This window comes from Fringilla coelebs (assembly GCF_963513975.1).
Source record: "Fringilla coelebs genome assembly, chromosome: 3".
Lineage (NCBI taxonomy): Eukaryota > Metazoa > Chordata > Aves > Passeriformes > Fringillidae > Fringilla > Fringilla coelebs.
In genome coordinates this window covers 110,349,287-110,376,515 of record NC_140030.1, presented here as the reverse complement: position 1 = coordinate 110,376,515, position 27,229 = coordinate 110,349,287, and the positions used below count along the sequence as shown (strand labels likewise).

General features: G+C 42.7%; 1 protein-coding gene across 3 annotated transcripts in view; it reads left to right on the top strand.

Moving 5' to 3' along the window:
* The window catches only part of CCDC88A (coiled-coil domain containing 88A), a gene marked incomplete at its 3' end in the record, with an annotated part of 61,109 nt that extends 41,748 nt beyond the window's left edge, over positions 1-19,361 (top strand). Inside the window, exons 17-31 of one of the 3 annotated variants that reach the window (XM_084201682.1) lie at positions 166-304; positions 883-1,059; positions 1,561-1,722; positions 4,421-4,698; positions 5,485-5,628; positions 6,157-6,343; positions 6,712-6,857; positions 7,530-7,622; positions 7,814-8,028; positions 12,769-12,852; positions 13,895-14,098; positions 14,387-14,458; positions 15,431-15,511; positions 16,897-17,162; positions 18,354-19,361. In XM_084201682.1, the coding sequence (XP_084057808.1) occupies positions 166-304; positions 883-1,059; positions 1,561-1,722; positions 4,421-4,698; positions 5,485-5,628; positions 6,157-6,343; positions 6,712-6,857; positions 7,530-7,622; positions 7,814-8,028; positions 12,769-12,852; positions 13,895-14,098; positions 14,387-14,458; positions 15,431-15,511; positions 16,897-17,162; positions 18,354-19,361 (3,256 nt within the window). Of the gene's footprint in view, positions 1-162; positions 305-882; positions 1,060-1,560; positions 1,723-4,420; positions 4,699-5,484; positions 5,629-6,156; positions 6,344-6,711; positions 6,858-7,529; positions 7,623-7,813; positions 8,029-12,768; positions 12,853-13,894; positions 14,099-14,386; positions 14,459-15,430; positions 15,512-16,896; positions 17,163-18,353 lie in introns of all 3 variants that reach the window. The other 2 variants (XM_084201681.1, XM_084201683.1) reach the window with 2 other exon arrangements.
* Between the last annotated feature and the right edge of the window lie 7,868 nt (positions 19,362-27,229).

Genomic DNA, 27,229 nt, shown 5'->3' with positions numbered 1-27,229 from the left:
TTTTGACATAGAACTTGCTGTGGATGCTGAGGTGTCTTCATACTTTTGACCACAGCACTAAGGGATTTTGGAATGTAGCTAGGAGTCTTTTGTAGAACATTTTAGAATGTAAATACCTGGACTAATTATTTAAATTACAGACTCTCTTTTGTTGTTGGCCAGTAGGTACAAGCTTTTGGAGTCTAAATTAGAATCCACGCTCAAGAAGTCTCTGGAAATAAAAGAAGAAAAAATTGCTGCTTTGGAGGCTCGTTTGGAAGAATCAACAAATCTAAACCAGCAGCTGCGTCAGGAGCTGAAAACAGTAAGGAAAAGGGCATTTTTCTGTAATATTAAATGAGCTGGTGTTATTTCTACACTTTTTGGGTAAGACAGCAAAAAATGGGCATCATTCAGGTCATAGAAAGCAGGACAAAGGTGTGAATGCTTTTAAGACTGTGTTGAAATCACATGAAAAGTTTTTGAGCTTATTCACTGGGCATGAAAACGTCAGCTGGATAAATAACCTGGAGATGATTTGATTTGGGATGTCATTTCCAGTTAGATTTTCTGGCCTACCTTGAGCAGCCTGAGTAGATTGGTTAAAAAAGGAAATTCTATCACTTTGGTTGTAGAATTTTATTATAAAAGCTGTGGGGTACAGTTAAAAACACTAAAATAAAATATAAAATAGAGGTCTGCTGCTTTTTGGGGTTAAACTGTCCATATCCATAAATAATTTGTACATCATCTCCCCAAACATGTAAAAAACCAAATTTACAAATGCAGTAACAGCACTTCCTGTTCTTTGAGGAGGGTCATGGTCAGGTAATAAAGTAATAAATTTGGAAGTACAAAATGGAAAATTCTAAACCTAACCTAAGTTGTCCTAAATAATTCCAGGTGAAGAAAAACTATGAAGCTCTCAAGCAGAGACAAGAAGAGGAAAGGATGGTTCAGAATTCTCCTCCAAGAAGTGGAGAAGGAAATCAGTCTGTCAATAAGTGGGAGAAAGAAAATCAGGAGACTACTAGAGAATTACTGAAAGTTAAAGATCGATTAATCGAGGTGGAGAGGAATGTAAGATATGTTTTAAGTATGATTCTGGTGGTAATAATTTGTGGTGAGCTGTTCCAGTAATGCAAATGAGGGTGCTGCTAGGACACTTTAATTTATCACCGTGTTTCCGTCCCAGGCACAATCTGAATTAAATGCCGTGTGTGCAGCAGCTGCATTCTGCTCTGTGGGATGCCATAAAGCACTTGACAGGCATTTTGAAAGGAAATGTGGAAACCTGAATTTGCCCTTTGGCATTCACAGCTCTCTCTCCAATCCCTGTTATATAATCCCCATTTGCACCAGTCCTGGAGATTCCTCTCCTGTTTCTCCATAGGTGCAACATCTGTTACCTGTTTTTCCAGTGATAAATCCCCCCAAAGTGTGTTTGTTCTGCAGTTTTATCCCACCCTGTAAATCTCTGCATGGCCCTGCTGCTTCCTATGGTCTGGAGAACACTTCTGTTTTATCTTGGAGTTCCTGGAGCAGCTGTGAGCTGAGGTTTTGTGTGGTTTTCACCCCCAGAATGCCACGCTGCAGGCGGAGAAGCAGGCACTGAAAACGCAGCTCAAGCAGCTCGAGACGCAGAACAACAACCTGCAGGCCCAGATCCTGGCCCTGCAGAGACAGACTGTGTCCCTCCAGGAGCAAAACACCACTCTGCAAACTCAGAATGCCAAGCTGCAGGTAATGCTGCCTTAGTTTGCTTTCAAAAATAAAATTAAAGGTTTTTTTTTTTTTCCAAAGGAAAACTTAAAGTACATCGTTACCATTAGCTTTAAAATCACATTTGGCTTCCTGCAGAGACTTGGGAGAGAAGGTGATGTGAAAATAATCTGCAGTCAAAAATAGTTTGTTTGCTGATGAATAACTACATTTTTAGAAATCTGTAATTCTTTGTCCAATGTAAAATCTTTATACTTCAAAGTAGATTCTCTTACTCAGTCTTCCAAGATTCATTGAAATTTTATTGTATTTATGCATCTAAATTAGATCAGGGAAGTAGTGTGTCCAACCATATTCTAATAAATTTTATCTATTTTTATAAATAAAAAAAAAAATAACCAAAAGTAAAGGCATACCTAAGAGAAAAATCAAGATACTTAAAAAAAAAAAAAAAGCTACATAAATATGGAAAGCTACATAAATATGTGAAGACCTGAATTTAGATAATTTAGAGGCAGTAAAAAAGGTCACGTGGGACCATGGAAATTATAAAAATGGTTGTCCCCAGAGTCTTGCAGCTCTTCTGGCCAAAATGCAGATGCTGCCCTTATAGTTTAATAGGGATATTAAATATGTATGTTTTTTTCTTTAAGCATTAAATATTCTTGTTAATGCTTTTGGTGTTCTAAGAATCAAAACTCCTTCAAGAGGGGATAAAAACCTCACGATGCAGCAGAAATAGTAAAGAGTGTCAGAAAGGATGAAGGGCTGATGGAAATCAAGATTTCAAGGACTGTTTCAATGGAACAAATGATGCATTTGGTGAATGCCTGGATTGTCCTCCTGGCTCCTCCTGCAAAGCAGATCATTGCTGTCCCATGGATGCACTTTCTGCTGTCACATTGAAATGTCATTATTAGTGCCCAGCACTCCAGTCAAGCAGGACATTGGTGCACCCCCTGTGCCACCTCTGGTTGGTAAAAAGCAGTGGATATGACATAGAAATATCCCATTTTACCAACTGAGAGGGGATTGCTGGGATTCAGAGCTCTCTGAGGGCTTTGTAATTGCCTTCATCAAAAGTCCCCAGGAATATCTGTGTAGTTCCTTTTTTGCCTCATGCCCAGCAGAGCAGGCCTTTCCTCCCTGGCAGAACAATTCTCTGTGAACTGCAAATCCAAGTGGAAGTTGAAATATGTTCAGGAAAATCAAAGTGATGAACTGTTTGGTAAATCTGAAGTGCAGACTGAGCTGCTCTACCTGGGCTGTGCCAAAATTGTTCCTCAGCAGCTAATTCTTCTCTTCCTCCTGATATCCATAAGGAGCAGCCAAGGGAAAGGATGTCTGAAAGGGTGACTGGGAATTCTGACCTAACCAAACTCAGGATTCAGCCTGGGAAGTTTCCCAGCACACCCATGCCATCAGACATGACTTCATTTCCAGTGAAAGATTCAGCTTTCTCATCTGTAACAAAGAACACTGCAGTTCCAGCAGGAAGGGATTTGTTCCCTGGTAACAGCAGGAACTGGAGTGAGAGATGGAATTTTTTTTCCTTAATAGATACCCCGAGGGTATTAGAAGGCTCAGTAGTTTGTGGTTTTCATCTCTTGCACAGAAAAGAAAAGGAAGCTGGTACAGGTCAGGTGACAAGCACCAGTTCTTTAAGATATCCAAGGATTTCTCCAGAGGCACAAAAAGTGAAGTTGTTGGTTGATTGGGGCTTTTTTAAACTGTTGAAGGTTGAAGGCTTTAGTGTGTTAATACACATGAATGCTGTTCTGGGACAGTTGTTGGAGAGCTGGTGCTGTTCCACAAAAGGCACAGAACAGAACGTGGATAGTTCCTTCCAGGTGCCGTTGTTTATCTCCCAGCCTCTGTTAAATGGATGTTCCTGCTGGAGCTCTCATTGGGAAGGAATGTGTGGATACCATGAAGATTTCATGGTGACACTACAGAATTCTTTAAAAAATAAATCTCCATGCCGGTGTGAAAGTTCCTTTTATTTCACAGATTTGGCTTTTATCAGGATCACTGGTGATCCTTTTTTCCAAGGTATCTCGGTGCTAGGGGAAAACAGCCCTGTCAGCAAGATAACATTTTAACAGATGTTGAAAGGTAGATAATAATTTGATCCATCCCTGTCAATTCAATCACATGCTTCATTGCTTTCTGCTAAAAAATATTCTTGGAACATTTTGAATTGGAGCTGTCTCCTGGGATGTAAGAAAAGGTTGTCTGTGGCATTCACATTCTCTGAAAAAATTCATTTGCCAGGATTTTCTCCTGGGAAGTTGAGAAGCCTCAGAGAAAAGGAAAACAGTTCTTATCTCATTTGCTTCTCCTGTGGTGTGCTGATGTGGAATGTGTTTGGAGATTGTGATTGTTCCATTGCATTCTGCTGGGAGTTGTTTTCACTCTCTGGCCAATCAGGGCCAAACTGTGTCGAGACTCTGGAAAGAGTCACGAGTTTTCATGATTATCTTTTGATTATCTCATGATTATACAGTATCCTTTCTGTATTCTTTAGTATAGCATAGTATTCTTTAATACAATATAATAAAGTAATGAATTGGCCTTCTGAAAACATGGAGTCAGATGCATCATTCCTGCCTTGGTTGGGGCATTCTGTACAAATACAATAGTTTTCAGTGGAACAGCCAGCAGGTCGAGAAGGGTTAAACCCAAGACAACTCAGAGTGCTCCCCGTTTGTGGCTGCAGGTTGAGAATTCCACACTGAACTCCCAGAGCACGTCCCTGATGAACCAGAACGCGCAGCTGCTGATCCAGCAGTCGGCCCTGGAGAGCGAGAACGAGGCGGTGCTGAAGGAGCGCGAGGACCTGAAGGGGCTCTACGAGGCCCTGCTCAAGGACCACGAGCGCCTGGAGCAGCTGCACGAGCGCCAGGCCGCCGAGTACGAGTCCCTGATCGCCAAGCACGGCAGCCTCAAGTCTGCCCACAAGAACCTGGAGGTGGAGCACAAGGACTTGGAGGATAGGTAAATACTCAGGAAGAGCAGGCTGCCATTCAGTGGAAATGGCTCTGTGGGGGTACCAGTCATGGGTTTCTCTGGGTCTGGACTGAAGGCACTTGAGACAGCTGTTCATGTTCAGACTCAGGTGTTTATTATTTCTTATCAGTAGAGCAGTCTCTGCTGTGAGTTCAGCAGCTTTTCATTAGAAGACACAAAATGGCCAACAATCTCTTGGTACAAGGTCTCTTAAGACTAAACTATCAATTAAGAACTGACACCTGGATTATTTTCCCTTTTAACCCAATAACTGATCCCACAGAGCTGCAATGGGGACTTTTCTGCCCAATTGCAAAATGCCCCCCAAACCCGTGGAGAAGGAGGAAAAAGCAGAAGAAGAAGAAGCCCAGGATGACACCCTGTGCCCTCCATCTTGCTTCCATCCACAACATACTAAAAATCCCAACACCTAAATTTTCCACCAAGTGATACACCTACACTGCTCTCTATAATCTATTTCACACTTTTGTGGGTTCCAGTTTATCTTGAAGTCTAGGAAACTTTCTCCATGAATGAGGGTCAAAGTCAGTGCTGCCCTGGGGGTCAGGGCACCCCAGAGCAGACAGAGAAATATTCCCAGTGCCCTGGGCTTCCACAGCTTTCTAATAAAATGATAGAATGAATAAAATCACCATCACTCAATCACTAGATTATGATTTAACAGAGGCCATCTTATCAAAATCCCTTTTTGATATTTTCATTCCACAAAAGGAATTGTCTTTGCAGGTACAACCAATTCTATTGTCTTTGCAGGTACAATCAATTGCTAAAACAGAAAGTGCAGCTGGAAGAGCTAGAGAAGGTTCTCAAGACAGAGCAGGACAAAATGCTGCAGCAAAGTGAGAAGCATGAAACTGTGGCAGCAGAGTATAAAAAGCTTCGGGATGAAAATGAAAGGTAAAGAGAATTCTGGCATCTGAGCACTTGCCAGTGCAGCCTGAACATGTGGTGTGTTCTTCACATTTCTTTGACACCTGACGCTGCTATTCCAAATCTTCATGATCCCACAAAAAGAATCATTATATCCTGAGGGGACATGTGGGACAAAGGGGCATGGCAGGGCCCGAGGGACAAAGGGAGCCCAGGAAATGTGTAACCTCCATGATTGCCAAAGTTTGGGCTGTTCCTTTTTTTTCTTGGCAGGAAATCCTGGCTGTTTTGTAAGATTCTTTCGTTCTGAAAAGAGGCATCTTAAAACGAGCTGTGACATAGAGATGCTGCTTTGTATTTAAATGTACAGGGAACAGTGCTTGGCTCAAAGGCAGAACACATTCCTAGGAGAGTTAGGCTGGGATAACTTACAGTATGTGACAGTAAGGAATTTGTGTGTATATTTTATGGAGTAGTTGGAAATGTTATGTTTCAGAGGGAGTGTGGGTAACAAATTCATTTCCAGCACTTTTTGATGGTGTCTTTGCATCCCAGGCTCACTCACACATACACTCAGCTCCTGAGGGAGAATGAAGTGCTACAGACTGACCACAAGAATCTGAAAACATTGTTGAACAATTCCAAACTGGAGCAAACTCGGCTGGAAGCTGAGTTTTCCAAACTCAAAGAACAGTACCAGCAACTGGATATTACATCAACAAAGCTAAATAATCAGTGTGAGGTATGTGGGAATTGTGCTGTTTGTAATGGCTAGAATCACTGGAATATTTTTATAATTGTATTTATGGGTTCATAAAATCATATGAAGTGCTGGAGTATCAGTCATTTATAGATAATGAAGTGGATCCAAAGACTAATTAGTTTGCCTGCTGTACAGGCAATACACAATCTCAGGCTCATATTAGGGAAACTGGTTTAAATTATTTAAAGCATCAAAGAGGCTTTTATCAGTTGATTGGTGATTTCATTTTGAGTTTAATTTGACTCTGAGAACTGCTCTCTAGACCTAAATTTTCTTGATAATCTCATTATCTGTGTGTAAAATACACTCACATATAAATGCATGGGCAATTTCCTCTGTTGTAACAGCTGCTCAGCCAACTTAAAGGAAACCTGGAGGAGGAAAACAGACACCTGCTGGATCAAATCCAGACCTTAATGCTGCAGAACAGAACGTTACTGGAGCAGAACATGGAAAGCAAGGATCTCTTCCATGTAGAGCAAAGGCAGTACATGTGAGTTGTGAAAACAAGGAGGTCACTGGGATTAGGGCAGTGACACCAATACCTGCATTTTTTAAAAAAAGCTTCTGTTAAATATAGAATTTAAGACATGTGCTGCTTCTGAAATGTTTCTCTTTAAAATAAGAATTTCAATGATAAATGTAAAACAGGTAACTCAAAACGTCAACATTATATTTGTAGTTCTAAAGGATCAGTGCAACTGTGTTCATTACTGATGATGCAAATAAGGAATGAAAACTGATATTTATTCCTCATTCTACTACTGGCAGAGTTTAGATTTGTAATCACTGTATTTGTGGATTGATAATATTCATGCATGAGTCTACATACACTGTAGATTAATTTGTAGATTTGTAATCTAAGCTTCTTCAGTGGACTCGAGGGAAGAGAAAATGTGCTCATCTAAATGATAGAGCACTTCATTTAAAAAGGAGGAAGGTGTAAAAAAGGCAAATGGAATTTTATTTCATTTTATATCATGAAGTTAAGCCTAAGGCTGATTGTTTGCTGTATCTCTTGCTTTTTCAATAAGAACCAAGGGTTATGTAAGAATTCCTCACAAAAGGTAGCAATTCTCAGATAACAGATTCCCAGAGGAGTGTGCTGCCCACGCATCCTGTGTACGTTTTTGAAGCATAAATTATCATTAATTTCTGTTTGCAGTGACAAACTAAACGAATTGAGGCGGCAGAAGGAGAAACTGGAGGAGAAGATAATGGATCAGTATAAATTTTACGAGCCATCCCCACCCAGAAGGTACTGGTGAACATGGTGTGAAATAAAACAGCTCTGAAGCACGGCAGGCCTGTTCTGTTCCCGCTGAGAATCGAGATTCCATCGCATTCGTGGGAGCAGAATCACGTCTGTCTTGCATAAAAATGAGTTGACTCTGCAGGCCTAAGCAGTGTGTTAGAATTGCAGTGAATGTGCTGTGGTTTTGATGACAGAAGGGGCAACTGGATCACCCTGAAGATGAGGAAGCTGATCAAGTCCAAGAAGGACGGGAACCGCGAGCGCCTCAAGTCGGTGACGCTGACGCCCACGCGCTCCGAGTCCAGCGAGGGATTCCTGCAGCTGCCCCACCAGGACAGCCAGGACAGCTCCTCTGTGGGCTCCAACTCCCTGGAGGATGGGCAGACCCTGGGCACCAAAAAGAGTAGTAGTGAGTACTGCAAACCGCTTCGTTCCGTGAATAAACCTTGGCTAAATGTCGGCAAAGACTGCGTGTTGTGGAGGATTTGTAAAGATCATTTCTAAGTCTGTAGGAATGAAGCCTGAATTAATTTATTAAGGGCAGAACTTCTTGCAAACTCCCTGAAGTGTTTGAGCAGAAATAGTTTTGAGCGTTATCTCAAAATGCAAGTGTTAAAATACACTCACAGTGCCTGGGTAAGATGAAGCAGGCACTGGTACTGGGTCAGGTGAGCAGGATTTGGGATAGAATGTCAGGTGTCACCACAAGGACCCTTTTTGTTTCTCCCTCTTGTCCCAGCATGACTCTATCCCCTTGTCTTGGAATGTTTTCCAAGCTGTGGCTGTGCTGACATCCTTGAGTTGCTATAAACACCTTCTGTCTGAAGGTGTTCCCTCAGCATCTCACAAAACCAGCAGTGAAATTTGGATATGCAACAGAAAGTGTGAATGTTAGAAACACAACCTGTTAAAAATACAGGAATTGTTACTGATCCTGAAATTGAAGTGGTTGAGAGGGAGAATGAGGACCTACAGAAGTGCGATTAGATGGAATATTCCAGATAGAATTTGCTGACCTTGAAAGATTTGATAGGCATCCCATTAGGGTGCCCCCATTAGGATATGTAAGACCAGATTCTGTTTATTATTATTTATTATCTATGTCTTTTGTTCTTCATTTTTGGCATGAATCATAAACTGCCCAGTCTCTCACAACTTGAGAGGTAGTTACAGCCAAGTTATCAGGATGTAATGGTTCTGTTTAATAGCTATGCACCAAAAGCATTTTGGCTGTGCATGTAAAAGCATCAGAATCCATGTGCATTAACAGTCACTTCCAATGTTTGCACTACTACTTTTAAATTTAATGTATTGGGTTTCAAAAGACAGCAGGTCTGGGGTTTGTGCCAGCTGTGAATTATTACAGCCATTATGATGTGGTTTTTTTTCCTTCTGTGCTTCTTGCAGAAGCTTAGTCAAAGTTTAAAACATCCCAAAAAATGCTAAAGTTAAAATCAGATCTGTGTTTTTTTAATAACTGAAGAAAATAGTTCAAGGGTACATTTTAGCACTTTTGTTACTAACTTACCCCTTTGGGGAGCTCAGCCTTTTTCAGTGTAAGCATCAAAACAGGTACTTTTAAACTCTTTTAAAAAGCAACTGTTGCTTTTACATCCAAACCGTGAGTGGTGTGGAACTGGGGAGTGACTGAAGCTGTCCTGGATGTGTGTCAGCGGGAACTGAGAGTGTGCACGCTGTGGTTTAGCCCATCTGCATCTGTGTCAGCAATGTCATGTTCTGGAAGGGCTTTTCTGTGACAGTTTTCTTTGCATGATCCTTGGGACCTTGTAGTGTGCAGTTACCCTCCTGGGGAGCCACGGCTGCAGTTACGGTGGCTGAGCCTCAAAAAGAGGTTTGAAGCTGTTCAGACCTCATTAATTTTCTACTCCATGGACCTTGCTCATGTTCCCCTTAATCCCAGTGTATTTATCCACAAACTGGAAGGGCTGATCTAATTCCGGATCCTAACCTTCCTCCGTTACACATGTCGCCATGGAAACCACAGTTTTGGAGAGAATTCGGATGCATTTTGTGCCAACTCAGCTCTGACAGTCTCTGAGGCAGACATCTGAGACGGTCTGTGCCTCACAAAGCAGAGAGAATGTCTCAGTGGGACGAGTGCTGGTGATGGTGCACATTTTGCAGTCTTCTTCTTCTGCTCCTAGAGTGACTGTAAGTCCTGAATCCCGGGATTTGGGTCCTTTCTTTTCCATGGGAAGCAGTTTGGCAGTAGCAGCCTCCACTGAAGGAGCCACAGGAGGGAGCAAACGTGTGAGTGCAGCCTGCCTGTGCCAGTGCTCAGGTGTTGGAGCTCCCTGTGCTGGCTGAAGGCAGCTCTGGCTCTGGAAGAGTTCTGTGCCACCCTGACCTCCAGCAGCTGGGCAAGGAGCTGGTTCCAGCAGGAGCTGCCGAGGTGAAATGTCCTGAGTGTCCTTGAGGAGGCAGGAGAAGGCAGCTCACCCTCCCTGGCACAAACCAGCAATGTTTGAGCTGAGGACTGAGGATCTGACAGAGATCTCCATGATGCACAGGGCTCCCACCCCCCATTCCCTGTCAGAGCTACTGATTTCAAAAGTGTTTGCTCTGTGTGACATCTGTAGTTTCTCCTCTTTTGTGGGTGGTGATGGAGATTGTGTTTTTCCAACACAGGCCACTTTCTCATGCAAATGTTTCCAGGTGAGCTGTTATCTCCCTGGGAAAGGTGATCTTGGCACAAAAATCAGGTTACCCTGTTCTCAGAGAATACCACCTGAGGTCTCACAGTGTGGCCACAGCCTGTGTGTGATCCCTGTGGGAAGGAGGGCGTGCCTGGAGGGCTTTTGCTGTCCCAGCACAGGTTAATCCTGCAGGAAGTGTGTGCTCCTGACTGCAGGGTTTCACCTTGGCTTTTCATGCCTCCTTATTCCCAGGTACTGCCCACAGATTATCACTGATACCCCTCAGGATCAGGTGAGTGCCATGGATCTGACACCTGCTCTGTACAGGGCTTTTCCTCTGGATGGGGCCATTCTGAGCTTTTCCAGAGAAAACCCAAGGCAGGCAGACAGGGGAGTTTTGTTTTCTGTGGAGAAATACAGGTATCTTTTGCTGGTTTCCACTTCAGCCATTTCAGGAAATTAACAAGTTCCCAAGGAATTAGGGCTGTTACTAAACTGCCATCTCTGCTAGGAACACCAGTAGCAGGTATGCCATGTCACAGAGGGAATAAAAGGAGTGTTCTGGGCTCCCAGTACCGAGGCATTTTGAAGATTTCTGCCTCATATTTTCTTCTCTGTATGAACCAAAAAATGTCAGGATTTTAATGCAGAATTCCCCAGAGGATTTCAGGCCAGCAGGAGAGTTACAAAATGGAATGTTTCCTGCTCATTTGAGGAATTCTGCAATACTCATCATTCATTCTCAGCTCAGAAAGCAAGAAGGTATTCATGGAATACTGAAAAGCAAAAGAACAGTTGATTTCTGCCATAGCTCTGCCATCCCAGGATTAATTATTAGTATTACTCTTCCAGGACATTTTCTGAGGTGAGTTCTGTGCAGATATTACTGACACAGTTTCCCCTCCAAGCATTTTGCCTTTTGATGCAGGGTTTGCAGGACATCAGTGGTTGCAGGGGAGTTTCCTGGTGGGCACAGTTGCTGAGAGCCATGAATCACCCCTTTTGGAGGGGATCTCTGTTAATGGACAGGAAGGACAGATGCCTCTTGAGCATCCTCTGGTTACTTTTTCAGAAGTTTTAGGAGTTTTTAGTGAAGAGGAGTCAGTTATCTTCCATAAAGGATTACAGAGGGATGAGTTATTTTGTTTGTAAAGGAGTACACAAGCTACAGAGAATTTTTTTTTTCCTGTGTTGTCTTGATGACAAAGAGTGGAGATAGAACAGAATGACCTCTGTGCTTGGATTGGTTTGTGAACCTGTTCCTGTGGGTGCAGACATGGGAAGAGCTGAGGGAGAGGCAGGAATAGGGAATATTTCACTGCCAGGATAGCTCATGTGCACTTGTAAATGGTATATATGATATATATGCACTGCTCTGTACACAGAACTGCTGTGTGCCAGGCTGGGGGAGCAGGGCACACCCCCCAGAAGGGGCTGCAGAGACAAAGCAGGCAGAGCATGGTCTGACAGACCTCTGCAGAAACCAGAGTGCTGCCATCTCTGCAGAAATTACTTTGGGGAATTCCATCCTGTGTCCCCTTCTGGATCTTTCCATGGCGGCTCCTGTGCCTGGCATCAGCCCCCAGACTTACCCGAGGCAGGTCAGCAGTTCCTAATGCAGAGTTCCTGACTCCAAGGACAAGATTAACTCGTGACTTCCCCCTCCTCCCTCTTTTAATACTGTTTGTAATTTTAACTCTGTAATTCTCCTGGTAGAATTTAACTCGGTTTTCCTTGGGCCCTCCCAAAACGTTACAGCAACACTCAGATTTGGATTTTCTTTTGCTGTTTTGGTTTTTTTTTTCCTTTGGTATTTTTTCAGCTAAAATACTTGCACATTTGAAGCAGATTGATTTTAGTATTTTACCAAAATACCGCCCACAAATTATATTGATCAGAAGGCCCTTGAAGGTTTTCTATGAGACAGTAGATGAGCAAAGTTATTGCTGAGCACAGAATGGAAGAACTGAAGGCTGATAATAGACTCTGTCCTCTTAGATTTGCAGGCAAAGCATTACAGAAGTTATTAACCCCCAAAAATAAGGATGTGAACATATTTTAACATAGGAATGGTACTTAGAGTTGCTTTCATTTTCAGCTTTTTTTGCTTCACATTTTTCTTTATGTTCCAAAAAAATGCTGTTTTTCACAGTAAAGATTACATAGGGGTCAATTCCTGTAATCACCTGCAAAGAAATTACATTGATTTTTTTCAAGAGCTTCAAACTGTATTACCCTCTGCACTGTAATTTTCAGTGCATTTCTGAGTGATCTATGGAAGTTTTCCTAGTGCAGTTTTCCTGTTTCAGTGTACTTTCATATTTCATTATCACCCAGAAGCAGGAGAATGATAGCTTTTAGCATAGCATACCTAGCTTAAACTCAGACATTCATTTCTGTCCTTAGTTTCAACATTTAACTTCCATCTGTTCTTCTCCCTTTTTTTCTTTCATTTCCCTGTTTCCGTTTTTCCTCATGCTATGACATAAAAGTGGGTGCACTGAAAAGACTGCCCTTTTTGAGGAACAGACCGAAGGAAAAAGACAAAATGAAGGCCTTCTACCGTCGCTCCATGTGTAAGACTTTATGACAGTTCAGCTTCTTCTCAATGGCTACACTGGCTTCCGTTACTAATTTTTCACTAACCTCTCCCTGGACTGCGCTCTATTTTTCCTCCTCTTTTGCAATGTGCAAGTCCTGCTACGGTACAAGGAGCTGGAGCTTTTTCTTTTTACTTTTTTACCCCCCTCCCACCTTTTTTTTTTTTTTAAAAAAAAAAAACCACTTTGGCACTGAATACTTTATGCCTGTGCAGCTGTGCACACACACGTAGCCACACGTTGCCGTGCACATGCATATAATCTATTCAGTGCCTTGTGACTGCATATATTTGTATACATAGCTGTCTATATACACATGGCCCCATGTGTATATGAATTTACAGTGCACTGTGTTAACGGAAATAGTTTTAAATGACACGTTGCATAAGCCTTTCGTTCAGAAGTCACTGTAATTTTTTTTTGTTGTTGTTTAAAGCAAGCGTAGGAGATTGTGCAAGGCTCTCTGGTGGTCTGTCACTCTGCGAGTGTTCATCAGTTCTCGTTGCCAGAATGCTGCATTGATTTCTTTTGTTTCGTTTTGTTTTCTAATGAGGGGTGGACAGTTTTCTCGAGTTTGGGGAAGTAAAGGTGAATATCATCAGATGTGGTATTTTTCAGATCCTCTCTCTGTTGCTCTGTAAACCCCAGTGTGCCTGCAGTAACCTGCACTGTACAAGGATCCCGTGTCGGCGCCGGCACTCCGTTGTATGAGCACCCGTGCCCGTTTTGTCCCCGCTCATCCCATTTTCTCACGGCAAGCAGCTGGCAGAGCCTCTAACAGCACCTGGCGCATGGCGATCCCTGACAATCCCGTTTTGAGCACCTCCCTGGGCTCAGGAGCCCGCTTCCCCTCCCTCCCGCCGAGCCTGTTGCATGCGGTACCCGGGGTGTGGTTTGCTCCTGCCGGCTGCTGCGGGCGCTTTAATGCTTAGAAAACTGTCCGACCTTTGCAATGCAAATTAACAACCCCAGCAGGTACATTGCCCACGCTGATCATTTGCTTTCATTTGCATCCCAGCCATGAATGACCTGGTGCAGTCCATGGTCCTGGCAGGAGGACAATGGACAGGTAGTTCTGAGCATCTGGAGGGTCCTGATGATATATCCACGGGTAAAAGGAGGAAGGAATTGGGAGCTATGGCCTTCTCTACTACAGCTATCAACTTTGCCACTGTCAACTCCTCCACAGGCTTCAGATCCAAGCAGTTGCTAAATAATAAAGGTATAGGTAGAAGCTTTTTGCACCCTGATCTAACTATGTAAATATTGGTTTGACTTAATGTTTTAAGTTTTTCAATCTTAATGATTGAGTTGCAGTGCTAAGATAATGATCCGGTTTAATAACTGCAGTTATAAAATGTTTCAAGGTTTTTCCTACAGAATGTTTCCTAAGTAAAAATGGATTGCTTTGAAAAATATTTTAATTTCTACAGTTTTATCAATAATAAGTATTTAAATAATCTTTCCACTTTATTTTATTTTACATCTTCCTTTATGTCTCTGTGTGTAGATACTACATCCTTTGAAGATGTAAGTCCACAAGGTATTAGTGATGATTCTAGTACAGGATCAAGAGTTCATGGTAAGATGTGAGCTTTCATTAAATGAATTAAGGATATATGATGTGAATGTTAATGAATTTGTGAAAATACAGTGAATGGCATCATTGCAATGAGCATGCTCTCTCTGATTTTCATATCTCTCTAATGTACTGTATCATTTCTTCAGATTCTCCTTTCTCTCTTAACTACTACATCAGACAGATGTTCTGTATCTCTGGTAGAAAGTATTTGTGAAGTGCATCTGAACAGGATCAAAACATTTTCCCTTTTAGTGGGAAAATGTTTTCGCTTCCATTTGGAGTTGATAGTAAATAAAGGAAGTTAACATTTCAATCTTAAAAAATCAAGTCCAAATCTGGCCTGAGTTTTCAATGTTTATTGTTCAGTGAGCCCCAAATTTGCCATGTGCTGTAGTTTATAAAATCGTTACGTGTTCCTTCAAGCAAAGCTTTGAAGTGAAAAATAGGCTATTAATAGAAGTGGAGTTTTAACTGTACTATAAACATTTACAATGAGTACAAGCAGCAAACATTTCTGAGGCTACTAACAGTGAATTTCCCTTGTATTGGCTTAGGAGTACAGGACTTTATCTGTGCAGATGCTCTTGCTCCTCCTGTCCGTGGCATTCCAGCCCTGTGCAGGGTTCCCTGTCAGATCTGTTGTAAGTGACCTGACCACAGCAGCCCCTGCATGCCCCTGTCTGAGCCCTGCTTCCCCACTGAGCACTCAGTTTCAATTCTAAACTAGACTCTTTCTCTTTTCCTCTCCTCTGTACCTCGCTATTCCTGTAGTGCCCTTTTCCAAAGTGTCCTCTTGGACCGCCTGGAAATTCCTTCGCTTTCTGATCTGTAAGAAACCACTTTGTTCCCATGGGCATGTTCAGCCTGGGAGGTTGTGCATGATCCTCTGAGCATTCTGGCAGCAGAATGTGAAGGTGCAGTGTCCTCTGCTAAAATGTTGTTCATCATGGTGTCTCCTAATTTTCCATTCAGCTTCCAGACCAGCCAGCCTTGATAGTGGCAGGACATCCACTAGCAATAGCAATAACAATGCTTCACTCCATGAAGTCAAAGGTATGCTGGGGGTGAATTCACATCCGTGCTTCATTTCCGTTCTTTTCTCTGTAAGATCATTTGTAGAGGTTCAAAAACCCCCAGAACCAAAAACCTCCCACTGCATACACAGCCTGTGCTTCCTTGAGTGTTTCACAGCCTTCATTCCCCAGATTAGAAGCACAGGTATTTTATGGTTTTAGTAAATATTACAAAGGTGGTGTTAGTTTTTAAGTTACCAAGTATTTAAAATCAAACCTAACCTGGATAACACTGTTATAATAAGAAAAATAAGAATTCCCCCCCAAATTACTTTAAAAGCTTTTTAAGCTGAGAAGTTGCTCCTTTTTTTTTTCTCCAAGCATCCTCCTGCACTGCACTGCTGCTGTGAGCTGTGTGCTGTACAACTACACAAAATGGCACATGTGATTCATGCTAGAAGCCTTTATATCACGATTTTAATAGATTATTAACATCCCTTGATTTATCAGTAGTCTCTAAATTTCATGTACTAAGAACCCTGATGTATTTTTGTATCTCGTGGCTTCTTTAGCTGGAGACTGTTGTGTAGACTAGACTAGAGCACTGCCAGCTCAAGACTTCATTTAATATCCATGGCTTGCATCTCTTAAATGGTGTCTGTTTGTTTGGAAATCGAGGAATGAATGCTAGCTGAATATTTCTAATAGTTTATTTTATATCTGTTTGATTGCTCCCTTCTGTAAAAGATCCCTTGGAGTCCTCCTTGCCCCAGTGACTGTACAGGATTAGGCATTTCCACTGTAAACAATTTATCTTGGTTCAAACTTAATTTCATTTCTTAGGAGTGACATGAAGCTGGAAATACTTGATTATCTATCAGTATTTTTTAAGCAATTTATACTTCCTGACAAATAAAATGAACTGGTGTTGTGAAATTTATTTTGCATCTAACACCATGTGCTTCCTTCAGGTCCCAGTTGTCACAAACTAGGAGTAACAGCAGGAATTTTTGGAGGAGCAGCATTCCTGAGTAGCTCTTATTGGAGAAAACATTTCCTTTCCACTCAACCCTTTGTATTTCCTTTAACATTTAATTACCCTGTGTCTCTCAGTGATGCTGAATAAGAGTGGAGATGTCTCTTTAACCTCTTGGAATATATTATTATGTAGGTGGAGGCCAAGATTATAAGTGAAAGGTAGTTTTTATTTAAAAAAAAAAAATCATGCCATGTCTGAAGAGCTACAGAAGGTAAGTCAGGGCAGTGTAATTTTACAGAATAAAAAATAACTCGGTTTTTTTTTAGTCTTTTCAATAGAATGAATGCCAACTGAACCTGGTAACATTCCAGGTTTCAGTGGGGTTATGCAGGTTTACAGCTCTCTGGTGTGTTTCTAATGGAAATACTTACTGCCTTCCCCCAAAGCAGGTGCAGTGAACAGCCAGAGCAGGCCCCAGAGCCACAGCAGCGGGGAGTTCAGCCTGCTCCACGAGCACGAGGCCTGGTCCAGCAGCAGCAGCAGCCCCATCCAGTACCTGAAGGGCCACACCAGGTCCAGCCCTGTGCTCCAGCACAGGACGCCCGAGGCGCCCGAGAGTCGCAGCAAGGCCACCAAAACAGGCTCCCCTGGCAGTGAAGTGGTCACCCTGCAGCAGTTCCTGGAAGAAAGCAACAAGAGTAGCTCCAGTGAGGTCAGTGTAAGAGTGTTTAACGACACAGTGCCTGTCTGTGGGCTCAGAATTAATGCAAGGCACAGTGAGTAGAATTGCTTAAAAGGTGTCTTGGAGCTGTCGGTCACACCTGCACTGAGAAGTCACAGGCAGTGTCTCCTGATGCACTGTCTGGTTTCTCCAGCAGGAAATCTGTGGAATTTTGCAGTTTGACCCTCTGTGGTCCCTGGGTTGGGTAGGAAAGTCGACATGTACTGACAAAGCTGTCCAGTGCATGAGACACCGGAGATCAGAATGGGTTCACTCTTCTTCTTCCAGTCCAGCAGCATCTGCTGTCACATCTGTCCTGTATCAGCCACAAGGAAGATGTTTGACTCCCTGAGGAGACTCCTGTCTGCTTCAGTTTCATCTTCTTAACAGTACTGGGAAACAAAAAGTGACCTTGGAGCTTATTGAAATCTAAGAGGAGTAAGATGAAGGGATTGTTTCTGTAAATCAGTGTCAGTTTCTAAGAAGCCCCAAATCACCTCACCTCTGCTGGAATTCCAGGTTCTGCATCCCTGATTCTTGAGCAGATCTGCCCAAACTCCTGTAGGATATCATGCTGTAGGATAAAGCTAGCCAGTCACTGTGACTGGGGCCTCTCAGGAGTGGGGATCCAGGGTTGTCTGGGGCAGGTGACACAGATCTGGAGAAAAGTCTGCATTTTTTGGTTAGATACTTAACATGGCTCTCACTCGTGGTCTCCCTGAGAAGGATTTTTGGGGTTTAAGCACTAGACAATACTCTTCTGGCAACAAGAAATAAAAAAACCTACCTAAGTCATCAAGCCAGGTCCACTGCTGTTCACAAATTCCAGAATCCCTTTCATAGCCTCACAGACCCATTCTGGGTGGAAGGGCATTCAAGCTTTCCAGTCCTCTGCCAGAGCATTTCCCTTATGCCTTTACCTTAATTCTTCCCCAGTTGTCTCTGGTACCATTTTGAAAACAACTGCTATCTTTCTTGACTGAGTTTGAGTACTATTCACCTAAACTCTTTTTTTGTAAACTGTACAGAGGATGCCTAATCATAAATGTTTAATACTGCTTTTAGAGATGAAAAAATTTTTAAAAACCAAATCTTTGTAGAATTGTTCACTTATGTCCACAAAAATAGCTTAAGAAAAGGTAACAATTGCAATTTAGAAACGTCTGTTTTCTGGTTTTACAGATGAAGTCTGCAAGTGAAGAGAACCTTTTAGATGAAGTGATGAGGAGCTTGTCCGAGTCTGCGGAGCTGGCAGGGAGGGAGAAGCTGCGAAAGCAGCCGGCAGCTGGCTGTGGGATCGTGAGATCCCTGAGTGTCAGAAACACAGGGGATTTCTCAGATGGACGATCCCTCAAAGCAGAGCAGCTGGTGAGGCCCAGCCTCCGGAAGGCTGAAGATCTCTACTTCAGTAGCTCTCCAATCAAATTCACCCCCGGCGCCCAGGGGAAAGCCCGCTCCGTGAAAGAAAAGATCCAAGCGACCGTGAGCCAGCGACAATCCAGGGACTGCAACCCCTACGCCACCTTACCTCGTGCCAGCAGCGTGATTTCCACGGCAGAAGGAACCACCCGAAGGACAAGCATCCATGATTTTTTGTCTAAGGACAGTAGGCCGCCCGTGCCCGTGGATGCAGCCCCGGCTGACAGGAGTGCTCCGCCCAGCTCCAGTGAGTACTCGGCACTGCGGGTGTCCTCTCCTTGTGTTCACTGTGTGCCTGCCAGGGGGGAGCGTGGCCCGCAGGGCGAGGCAGCTCCCACGCTCCCCCCACGTCCTGTAGGAGGTAACTCCGAGCTCGCCAAGCCTTCCAGGATGGAAAGGCCAGGTTGTCGTGAGAGGACTTTGCCGAGCGCGGGCGTGTTCTGGGATAAAGCCAGCGGGTCTGGGAGCGGCAGTGCAGGCTCCTTCACTGCGCCCCAGCCCTTCTTATCCCTCAACACCGAGTTAGTCAGCAATATCAGTGGATTGCCCCCGAGATCCTCCTCCAAAGCAGCTGACCAGGCAAACGTGTCGGCCTTTAGGTCAGTGCTGAGGAGCCAGGAGCAGCCTAGTGCTGCTCCAAAGGCTCAGGGTGACCCGCGGGCAGCTCTGACCGGGGACCCTGTCCCTGCCCCCGGCCCTAGCGAGGCCCAGTCCCCGCTGCTGGTCTCGGAAGATAACCAGACCCTGTGGTATGAGTATGGCTGTGTATGAAAGAAAGTTGTATTATTAAATGTTTATGTCTAACATGCCATAAAGGTGTTCTCCATGTCCACTGGATGACAGAGGAAGCTTCCCTCCAATGAAGGAATCATTCCTGGTTTATCCGCGGGGTGGTTGTTCCCTGCGGACGGCGGCTGTGGACCTGTGGCATGTTTGAATGTGGAATTGTAACCCCACCAAAGTCTGCATGAAACATTAATTGCACTGTGTATATTTTGCATGCCTTTATAATACAAGCTCTATTTTTATTTGTCACGCATTGCAAATATTTTGGTGTTTTCCTGTTGGTTACTGCTGCATGTTAAAGCGAGCGCATGTCTGGAACGGCGCAGGGAGCAGCATTCCTGGGACAAGGACAGCACTGGCAGTGGAGCTCGAGCTCTCAGGGCTATCAGTAATACCCTGAATATCTACCTGGAGGGAAAAAAACTTTTTTTTTCCCTCTTCTTTCAAAAATGAGGTACTAATGGTAAGAAGCATTTGGAGATAACTCAGTGTCTTCTTACCCTTTTCATTTATGCTGTGTCATGGCATAAATGCACGAGGAACAAGTACCCAGTAATGCAAATAATTCAGTGCCTCTAGTTTGCACAGTAAATATTAATTACTGTCCATACTGAGTAATAAACACATAGACCATTCATAATCCCAAACAGAAATGATAATTCTTACAAAGAGGTGATAAATAGTTGCGTGATACACAGCACTTGTCATGAAAAAATGACCTTTTCCACCTTTTCCCTTTGGTCTGCTTTGTCTTTCCAGTCATGGGTACAACTGTGGTGAAGTGTTTGGTTTTATCAGGGGTCAAATAACAGGCTCCTTGTGATGCATAGGAATAAAAAACTGTCTTGAGTATGGTGGAAATTCATTTTTTCTTGTCAATGGAAGTACCACTGATGTAATAAAAAACAAAGGGTGTAAAAAAATAACAGAAAATATTAAATTAATGCAGCTAAATAAAAGAAAAAATAAAGTTGCTTGCAAGGTTATGGGAGGATATGAATACTTCAGCAAATAACTTCTTAAATGAGCAGCTAAAAAGAAATGTTGAAAAGTAATTAGTCATGTGCCACTATCTCTGCACATGCTTGAAACTTCTCAATGGTAAATTCAAAGAGAGTTAAAATTTGTATCAGATTTAAGCTATAATTACACTAGGCTTTGGGCATGAGCACTTCTTTGCAAGAGGACATTGGTTATGGCAGTTGTGGGAGCTAAAATACATTATAAAAAATTTGAATGACAGTATAGCTAGAGGAAAAATAATTAAAATTGAAAATATATATATTGAAAAACAACAAGCGTCACATTCTGTTTTGTACAAATGCATTTATTCTGCCAACAGTTGTGTGGCAGTCACAGAACCACTGTGTGGACTGAACTTCTAATTCCTCAGTGCCTAATTAGTGAGGGGCAGTGAATCCATAGCTCCCCAAGGAAGAGCAGCAGCTATCCCATGTGGGAGTCTGGAAGGACTCTGTTTTATATGGGATGGGAAGCCCTGCTCTTCAGGAGCAAGGGCAGGATATGAATGTCTGTGGAGAATAAAATGACTATTTGAGGATGTGACACAGTCCTTCCCTCAGGTCTGTACCACTCATTGTTATTGGGCTGACAGTTCTTTCACTTCTCCCAGGACTAGGCACAGTCCATTATTGCTGTGTTCCCTCTGCACTATCTCAGCAGCAAAAGGATGAGATATCTGAGCTCTATAAAATCAATTTCACACGTTTACTGTCACAGAGCAAGACCAGTGTTGTAGTCTTGGGTTGTGCCATTTGACTTCTCTCCAGCTCATCTGTAGTTGTGTGGGGATTAGGTTGGAGGTGAAGAGCACCAGCATCCCAAGCAATGTGTGCACAAGGCATTTTGCAAGTTGTTTAAAGAATTACAATCCTAGCTCTGAGAGCCCTTAATACAAACTCATGCTGAGCTGCCAAGGCCTGGCTCTTCTTCCCTGTGCCCAGCAGAGCCCCTGATCAGAACAAGGTGTGTGGCTGCTTTAGATCAACTCTGGCTGCAGAAGTCTCAGGTGTGGTGTTGCCTCCTCCTCCTCTTGGTTAGGTTCTTAGACAGTCACACCTACAAAAACTTCCAGTATTGTCCTCAGCTTCCCTCTTAAACGCCAAGGGCTTTGGAATTGCCAAGCATGAATATCCTGGAGCACCAGTGTCTCCAGTCTGCTGGAGTTGGACACTAAGCTTGTTCAGCTCAAGCCACTCTGCCCTGGTTTATAAATTTGCAAGGAATTGCATTTCAATTCTGAGAATAACTTGTTTTGTTCCACTGAGTTCAGCAGCAGCAGAATGTTCTGCAAGAGAGTGTTCAGTGGCTCTGAATAATGTCTTATCAACATTTATTTGTTACAATTGAAAAAAAAGAATATGTTGTCATGGACAGAAGAATCTTTTTTTTCCTTCACTTTTCGGATGTTCGTGGATGTCTGTCTGTGTTCAAGTAGTGGAAGGTTCCATGGAGTTCCTTCCATTCCCCATCCCTGCTGCTCCTCAGCCACATGTGCATGGCAGGATGGAGCCCTTGCTCATTCCTTGGTTCCTGCTGCCTTGGGCAGTGCTAAATTAGGGCTGCATGATACTGATAAACACTAAATATGTGGCTGCTGCCCAGAAAGGTTTTGTTGTTCAGGCTTGGCCGTTTGCTCCCAGTTGAGGTTTGCCTGGCTCAGGGTTTGCTTGATGCTTTGCTTTCAGTGACTGGGGAATTCAGATGCTGCATTTTGCATGTTCATGCTGTTGCATGCAAAGAAGGTTTTGTGCTTTGTGGAGCTGAATGTGAACGTTCCTGTCGGTGTGCAGCAGGTCAAAACACAATGAAAGAAGTTCTCTGCTAGGGCTAGTCAGCTGTGATTGCACCTCATTATTGCTTTTTATTTCCATTCATGCAGAAATGTAGGGTTGGTGTAGCTGAAGGTGACATGTATCTGACCGTGGCTTTAGGAGTAACACCTGGCTGCTGTAAATGCTGAGATGAATGTCAGTGAGTGTAGATGAGCAGGCACTTGCAGTGAGTTTCTTCTGTCCCTCTCCTCTGTCCTTTCCTCCTAAAAACAACCAGAAAGTGTTTATGTATCCTTTTGCTCTCCTAATGAGTAGAATGTGTTTTAATGCATGAGGGGTTTTTTCCATGTCCTGATAAACACAATGAATAACCTGAAATGCTTTTCTCTGCAGATGTGGAAGCTATCCCAGAAAGCAGAAATTCAAAAAGCAGGTCTAGGGAGCAACAAAGCTCCTAATTCTATTACCCACTACCTGAGCTGTGGGCCAAGTGGTGAGTTTCCTGCCCAACCTGTAAATGAGATGAATTTCATTTACAACAAACTAACAGCATTCCATCTCAGCCCCAGAGCACATTGCATTAACCAGATGTAAATCCTGCTTGCTTCCCTGGCTTCTCTCGCACTCACTTGTTAGCCCGGGGCCGGTGGCTCTCCAGAGCTTCTTCCAGAGGCAGGGAACCTCATCCTGCTCAGCCTTTTGCCTGTAAAAATGATGTTTATTTTTATTTTTCCAATCTCCTGAAGAAGAAAGTTCAAAGAAATCCCATTAAGAAATAATACTGTAGTCAGTTTTTTTAGACAGGGACAGGTAAATCTGAAAGAGCAGTTGAACAAAACTGCGAGTATTCAGTACCCCACGGAATCTTGTCTTTTTATAAAGCTTGGTTTTGGTGTTCTGTCCTCTTCTTGACTTCCCTGAGCCCCTTTGGTGCATGCTGTTAGTGCTGTTAGTGACTGAACTCTGTGTGTTGTGCCTCTACACTTGAAGCTTTTTCTTACACTCTTTTCTCTTTCTGCCTTTTGACTGAACACAGAGAGAAAAGTGTCCTTCAGTATCTCAGTGTGAAGCCTTTATATCTGAAGTAACAAGACAGCGACTGTAGGAATCAATTAATAAAAATTAAGGGAATTTTTTACATTCTTCGTGACTAGAGCAGGCAAGAAATAAAAACCTACCTACCTACCTTCCTTCCTTGAATCAAGGAGCTCTACTGGAGTCTACTGCCGAAAATGTGTAGATGGTCTTAGGAATTATTGCACATTGCACTGTTAAGATCTACTGAATAAAGGACAGTTCTCATCTCCCTAAGGACCAAGGATTTTAAGGTCTCAAGAATTACTCCAGGGGAAAAAAAAAAAACAAAACAAAACTTCTTTCATCTTCTGTTTTTGAAATTAGCCACTGATTTGCTTAAGCTTCTGCTAATAATTAGCCAAAAACCCCCAAAACTAGCAGTTTCTATTGACGTCTGTAAATCTAAAGGAAATGCTGTAGAATTTTGTTGAAATGGACTGTATATACAGATACAAAAACCTCACAGCTACTGGCACTTCACTGCCTTATTTGGTTAGCATAATCTGCATGAAATTGCTCTTAAGAAAGTTTATGCTGATTTTTGTTGCATACTGCAAGAGAAAAATTTGTTTACATCCATGGAAAAGCTTGGTAACTAACAGAAGTGGGAGTCATGGGATAATGGTATTATAGAGACATTGTTTGTCCTTTGTGTTTTTCACATTCCCGAGTTACTCTGCATATGTATGTTCAGATGTTTCTGACAGGAAATTGTCGGGTATGGTTTTTCTATAATTTTTATTTTAATATAAGGCTGTTTTCCACAAATGCCATTTCCAGGATAAGACTGTCTTACGATGTTTGTGTATTGACTAATTTTTTTTTTTACTGTTTGTCTTTTGACATGAGCTGATTGTGGCATAGGAGGTTTCTTGATGGCAAAAAGAAATGTAAATAATATCATATGCATTTTACAATCAGTTCCCTCTAAGGTTATCTTTTACTAGATGCATTTTGTTCATTATTGATTTATATTAAAGTCAACAAACATTATTGGTACATTTGGTGGTCGCATATATTTGTCTGGAAAGATTTGCAGCAAGCTCAGAGGAAGTTGATGGGAACTGAGACCCAGAATGAGTCGTTCTATTTTATTAAAGCCAGTAAGCACATTCCTGTTCCTCCTGTAAAGGGCTGAGTTCCCTGTGTCATCTCCAAGTGTCCAGCAGGCAGGTGCATAATGTCCCCTGCAGCTTCCTCACAAGGTGAGCCCCACTGCTGAAGGCAGCTCAACAGATCCAAAAGCTTGAATTCTTCTCACAAAGGGGAAAAAAGAGGCATGGGCAATAAGCTTTAGAAGGGGAGATGTTCTGTTTGTTTTCTTGAAAATGAGTTTCTTCTGAAATTTTCTTTGTGATAAAATGGGCTAAAAAGATCTAAAAGGGCATAACGGGTATGACAGAAAATTCAGAGGCCATAAAGATCAGGAAAATCTCTTCATTCTGAATGACAGTGGGCTCAAGCTCATTTCAGGGCCTGTGCCTGGGTTCTCCTCGCTCTGCTGACAGAGGACTGATGCAGCTCAAACCCCCCAGCCAGAACTATTTGTCACGTTACTGTTACAGATCCAGGAGATTGAAACTGCAGTGCCAAATGCTGCCAGGATCCCAGCGGAGTGGCTGTGTCTGGGGACACTCACTGTCACTGCCGTGACTCTGGCACACACTCCTGTGTGTGGAGCACTGCTGGGCACGTGTAGGTGCCCTCAGCACAGCTGGATGTGTCCTTTCCATCACACAGGGATCCCCTCCCGCTCCACTGACCAGCTCAGCTCTTCTCAAGCTGCCTGCTTTGCTTTGCTTTGCAGAGAACTTCCCTGGCATTCAAGCAGTCAGGTGGCTCTCTGTGCTCTGCCAATTCCCCTTTTCCTTCTTCCTTTCTTAACCTTCCCAGTCTGTGCCCTTAAAGGGAAATAAAAAACCAAATTTAACCTGGGAGCAGCTTCTCAGTTCCTGCTGCTCCCAATGCCAGGGATGCACGTGGCAGCTTTGTACCCCAGGAATCCCAAACCCAGCACTGCCAGTTCCAGGTTACAGAGGAGGTTCTCATGCCATACAATGTGTATGTTCTATTCACTTTTCTGATAGTCTCTGAAGATTTAGTAACATTCCCAGCACCTATTATTATCATTATTTCTAAATTTTTGTCCAGGACATGATGCAGCCTAACAAAGGGAGCTCATGTGTGATTTTTAGGGGTAGCTGATGATGTATATGTAAATAATGCTTTGATATTAATAAAACTGCCTTAAAGGAATGTACCGAGGTGTGAACCAGAACTTAAAAAGCTCTTATTTAAAACTGTAATTTCCTTTGCATATTGATTTTTTTAATGTTTGCCATTGTATACATTTATTAATGATGTTATTAAAATGCCAAACCAAATAATTTTTATTCTTATTTTGTGTGTGTATATTTATACACACTTTTTTCTGGAAACTGATGTTACTGGAAGGGTATTGGTGTCGTGGTGATGTGTGCAGTGAGTATTTCTTCTGGAAGGAAACTGATAAAACTGTAGCAGAATTTTTCTGGACCATGTGTAGTTTGTTCTGTGTGATTTGTGTAGAGCTGGGTAGCTTTTAACTGTACACTATTTTGATACTATTATTTAAAAAATATATACACTGATTTCATTAGTAAATACAAAAAGAAATCATTCTAGATCTGCCAGATGTAGGATTTGAAGGCTGGTAGTTATTTTTGCTGAGATGAGTCTCAGGGTCCCTTCTGAGGATGAAGTTAGTCACACTTTAGGCAGTGCAGATTCCAGAATTGTGCACGTCCTTCAGACAATTTGTCACATTTAAAACATTGCAGATTTAAAAACCTTGGCAAGTCAAATCTAATAGTCTTTTTTTAAGTGATAAGGGATTTTGGGGTACCACCAAAAAAAAAGTTAAGGGGGAGGGAGAGTGAATGGCAGAGAGAGAGCAAGGTAAATATTACATTTAAAGACAGGTCCTAATGTATCAATGTGGAGCTAATTTAGTGGTGCATCTGTGAATCCAGAGCTCATTTATCTAGCCAGTATTCCTAAATACCAGATGTTCCCTTCAGTCTATAAAATCAAATGTATCTGGACATCATCCTAGTGACTCTTCCTACAGCTGCAGCATTTTTTGGTCACTTCTTTCCCACTGGACATGGCTCCCAGGATAGATGGGGTTGGTTTGTGTCAGAGGTAGAGAACTGAAACTGCTGGATGGTGAAGGATTCTGTCGCTCAGAGCTCCAAGAACAGGTGCCAGATCCTTCCAGATGAAGGAAACATAAGGCTGTGAGTGAAGGAACTTGCCTTACTGTAGATGGTGATTTTTCCTACTCAGTTAATAGTAATTGTTCATTCACCCAAGATCACAAATGCTTTTATGCATTTTTAATTCGTGCTCCTGTTGTTTTGGTTTCAGTTCATCCCAGCCTGTGCTGATGCTCTTGCCCTGGAGGCATTGTTTGTACTGACATTTTCCTTGGCTGCTTTTTCCAAAAGCCTTTACCCCCAGCGCCCTCAGATTCCATCCCTCACTCACTCCTCCCCTGGCTTTGGGTTTTGGGGGGTGCTCATTGCCATGGGATGTTTACTGAACTTGAGGGAGTTTCTGCTGCTTCTGCCTTCAGCACACCATGACTGAAAAATGACAATCAAATGCATTTCCAGTGTAGGTGAGTTGTTTTTTTAGGTAAAAAGAATAAAAAGAAAGCAATGTGTAGTAGGATATAAATGGGTGCAGGGACAGTCACTCTGTTCTGGTGTTATTGAAAGGTGTCCTACAACTTGGAATTTGTTCTTTCCTAGTGATGTCAAGTTTAAACCCTCAAGGCCAGTCCCATGCCTGGGAAATTCTAGTTTTATCTATTTACTGTAGTAGTATTTAAATAATGCCTTTTCTACTTACTAGCTACTTAGTGGTAGATTGCAAAATGTCTTTTTAAGAACATTGTTAACCTTCTAATAACTGAAAGGCAGTATTTTTTCTCACCAG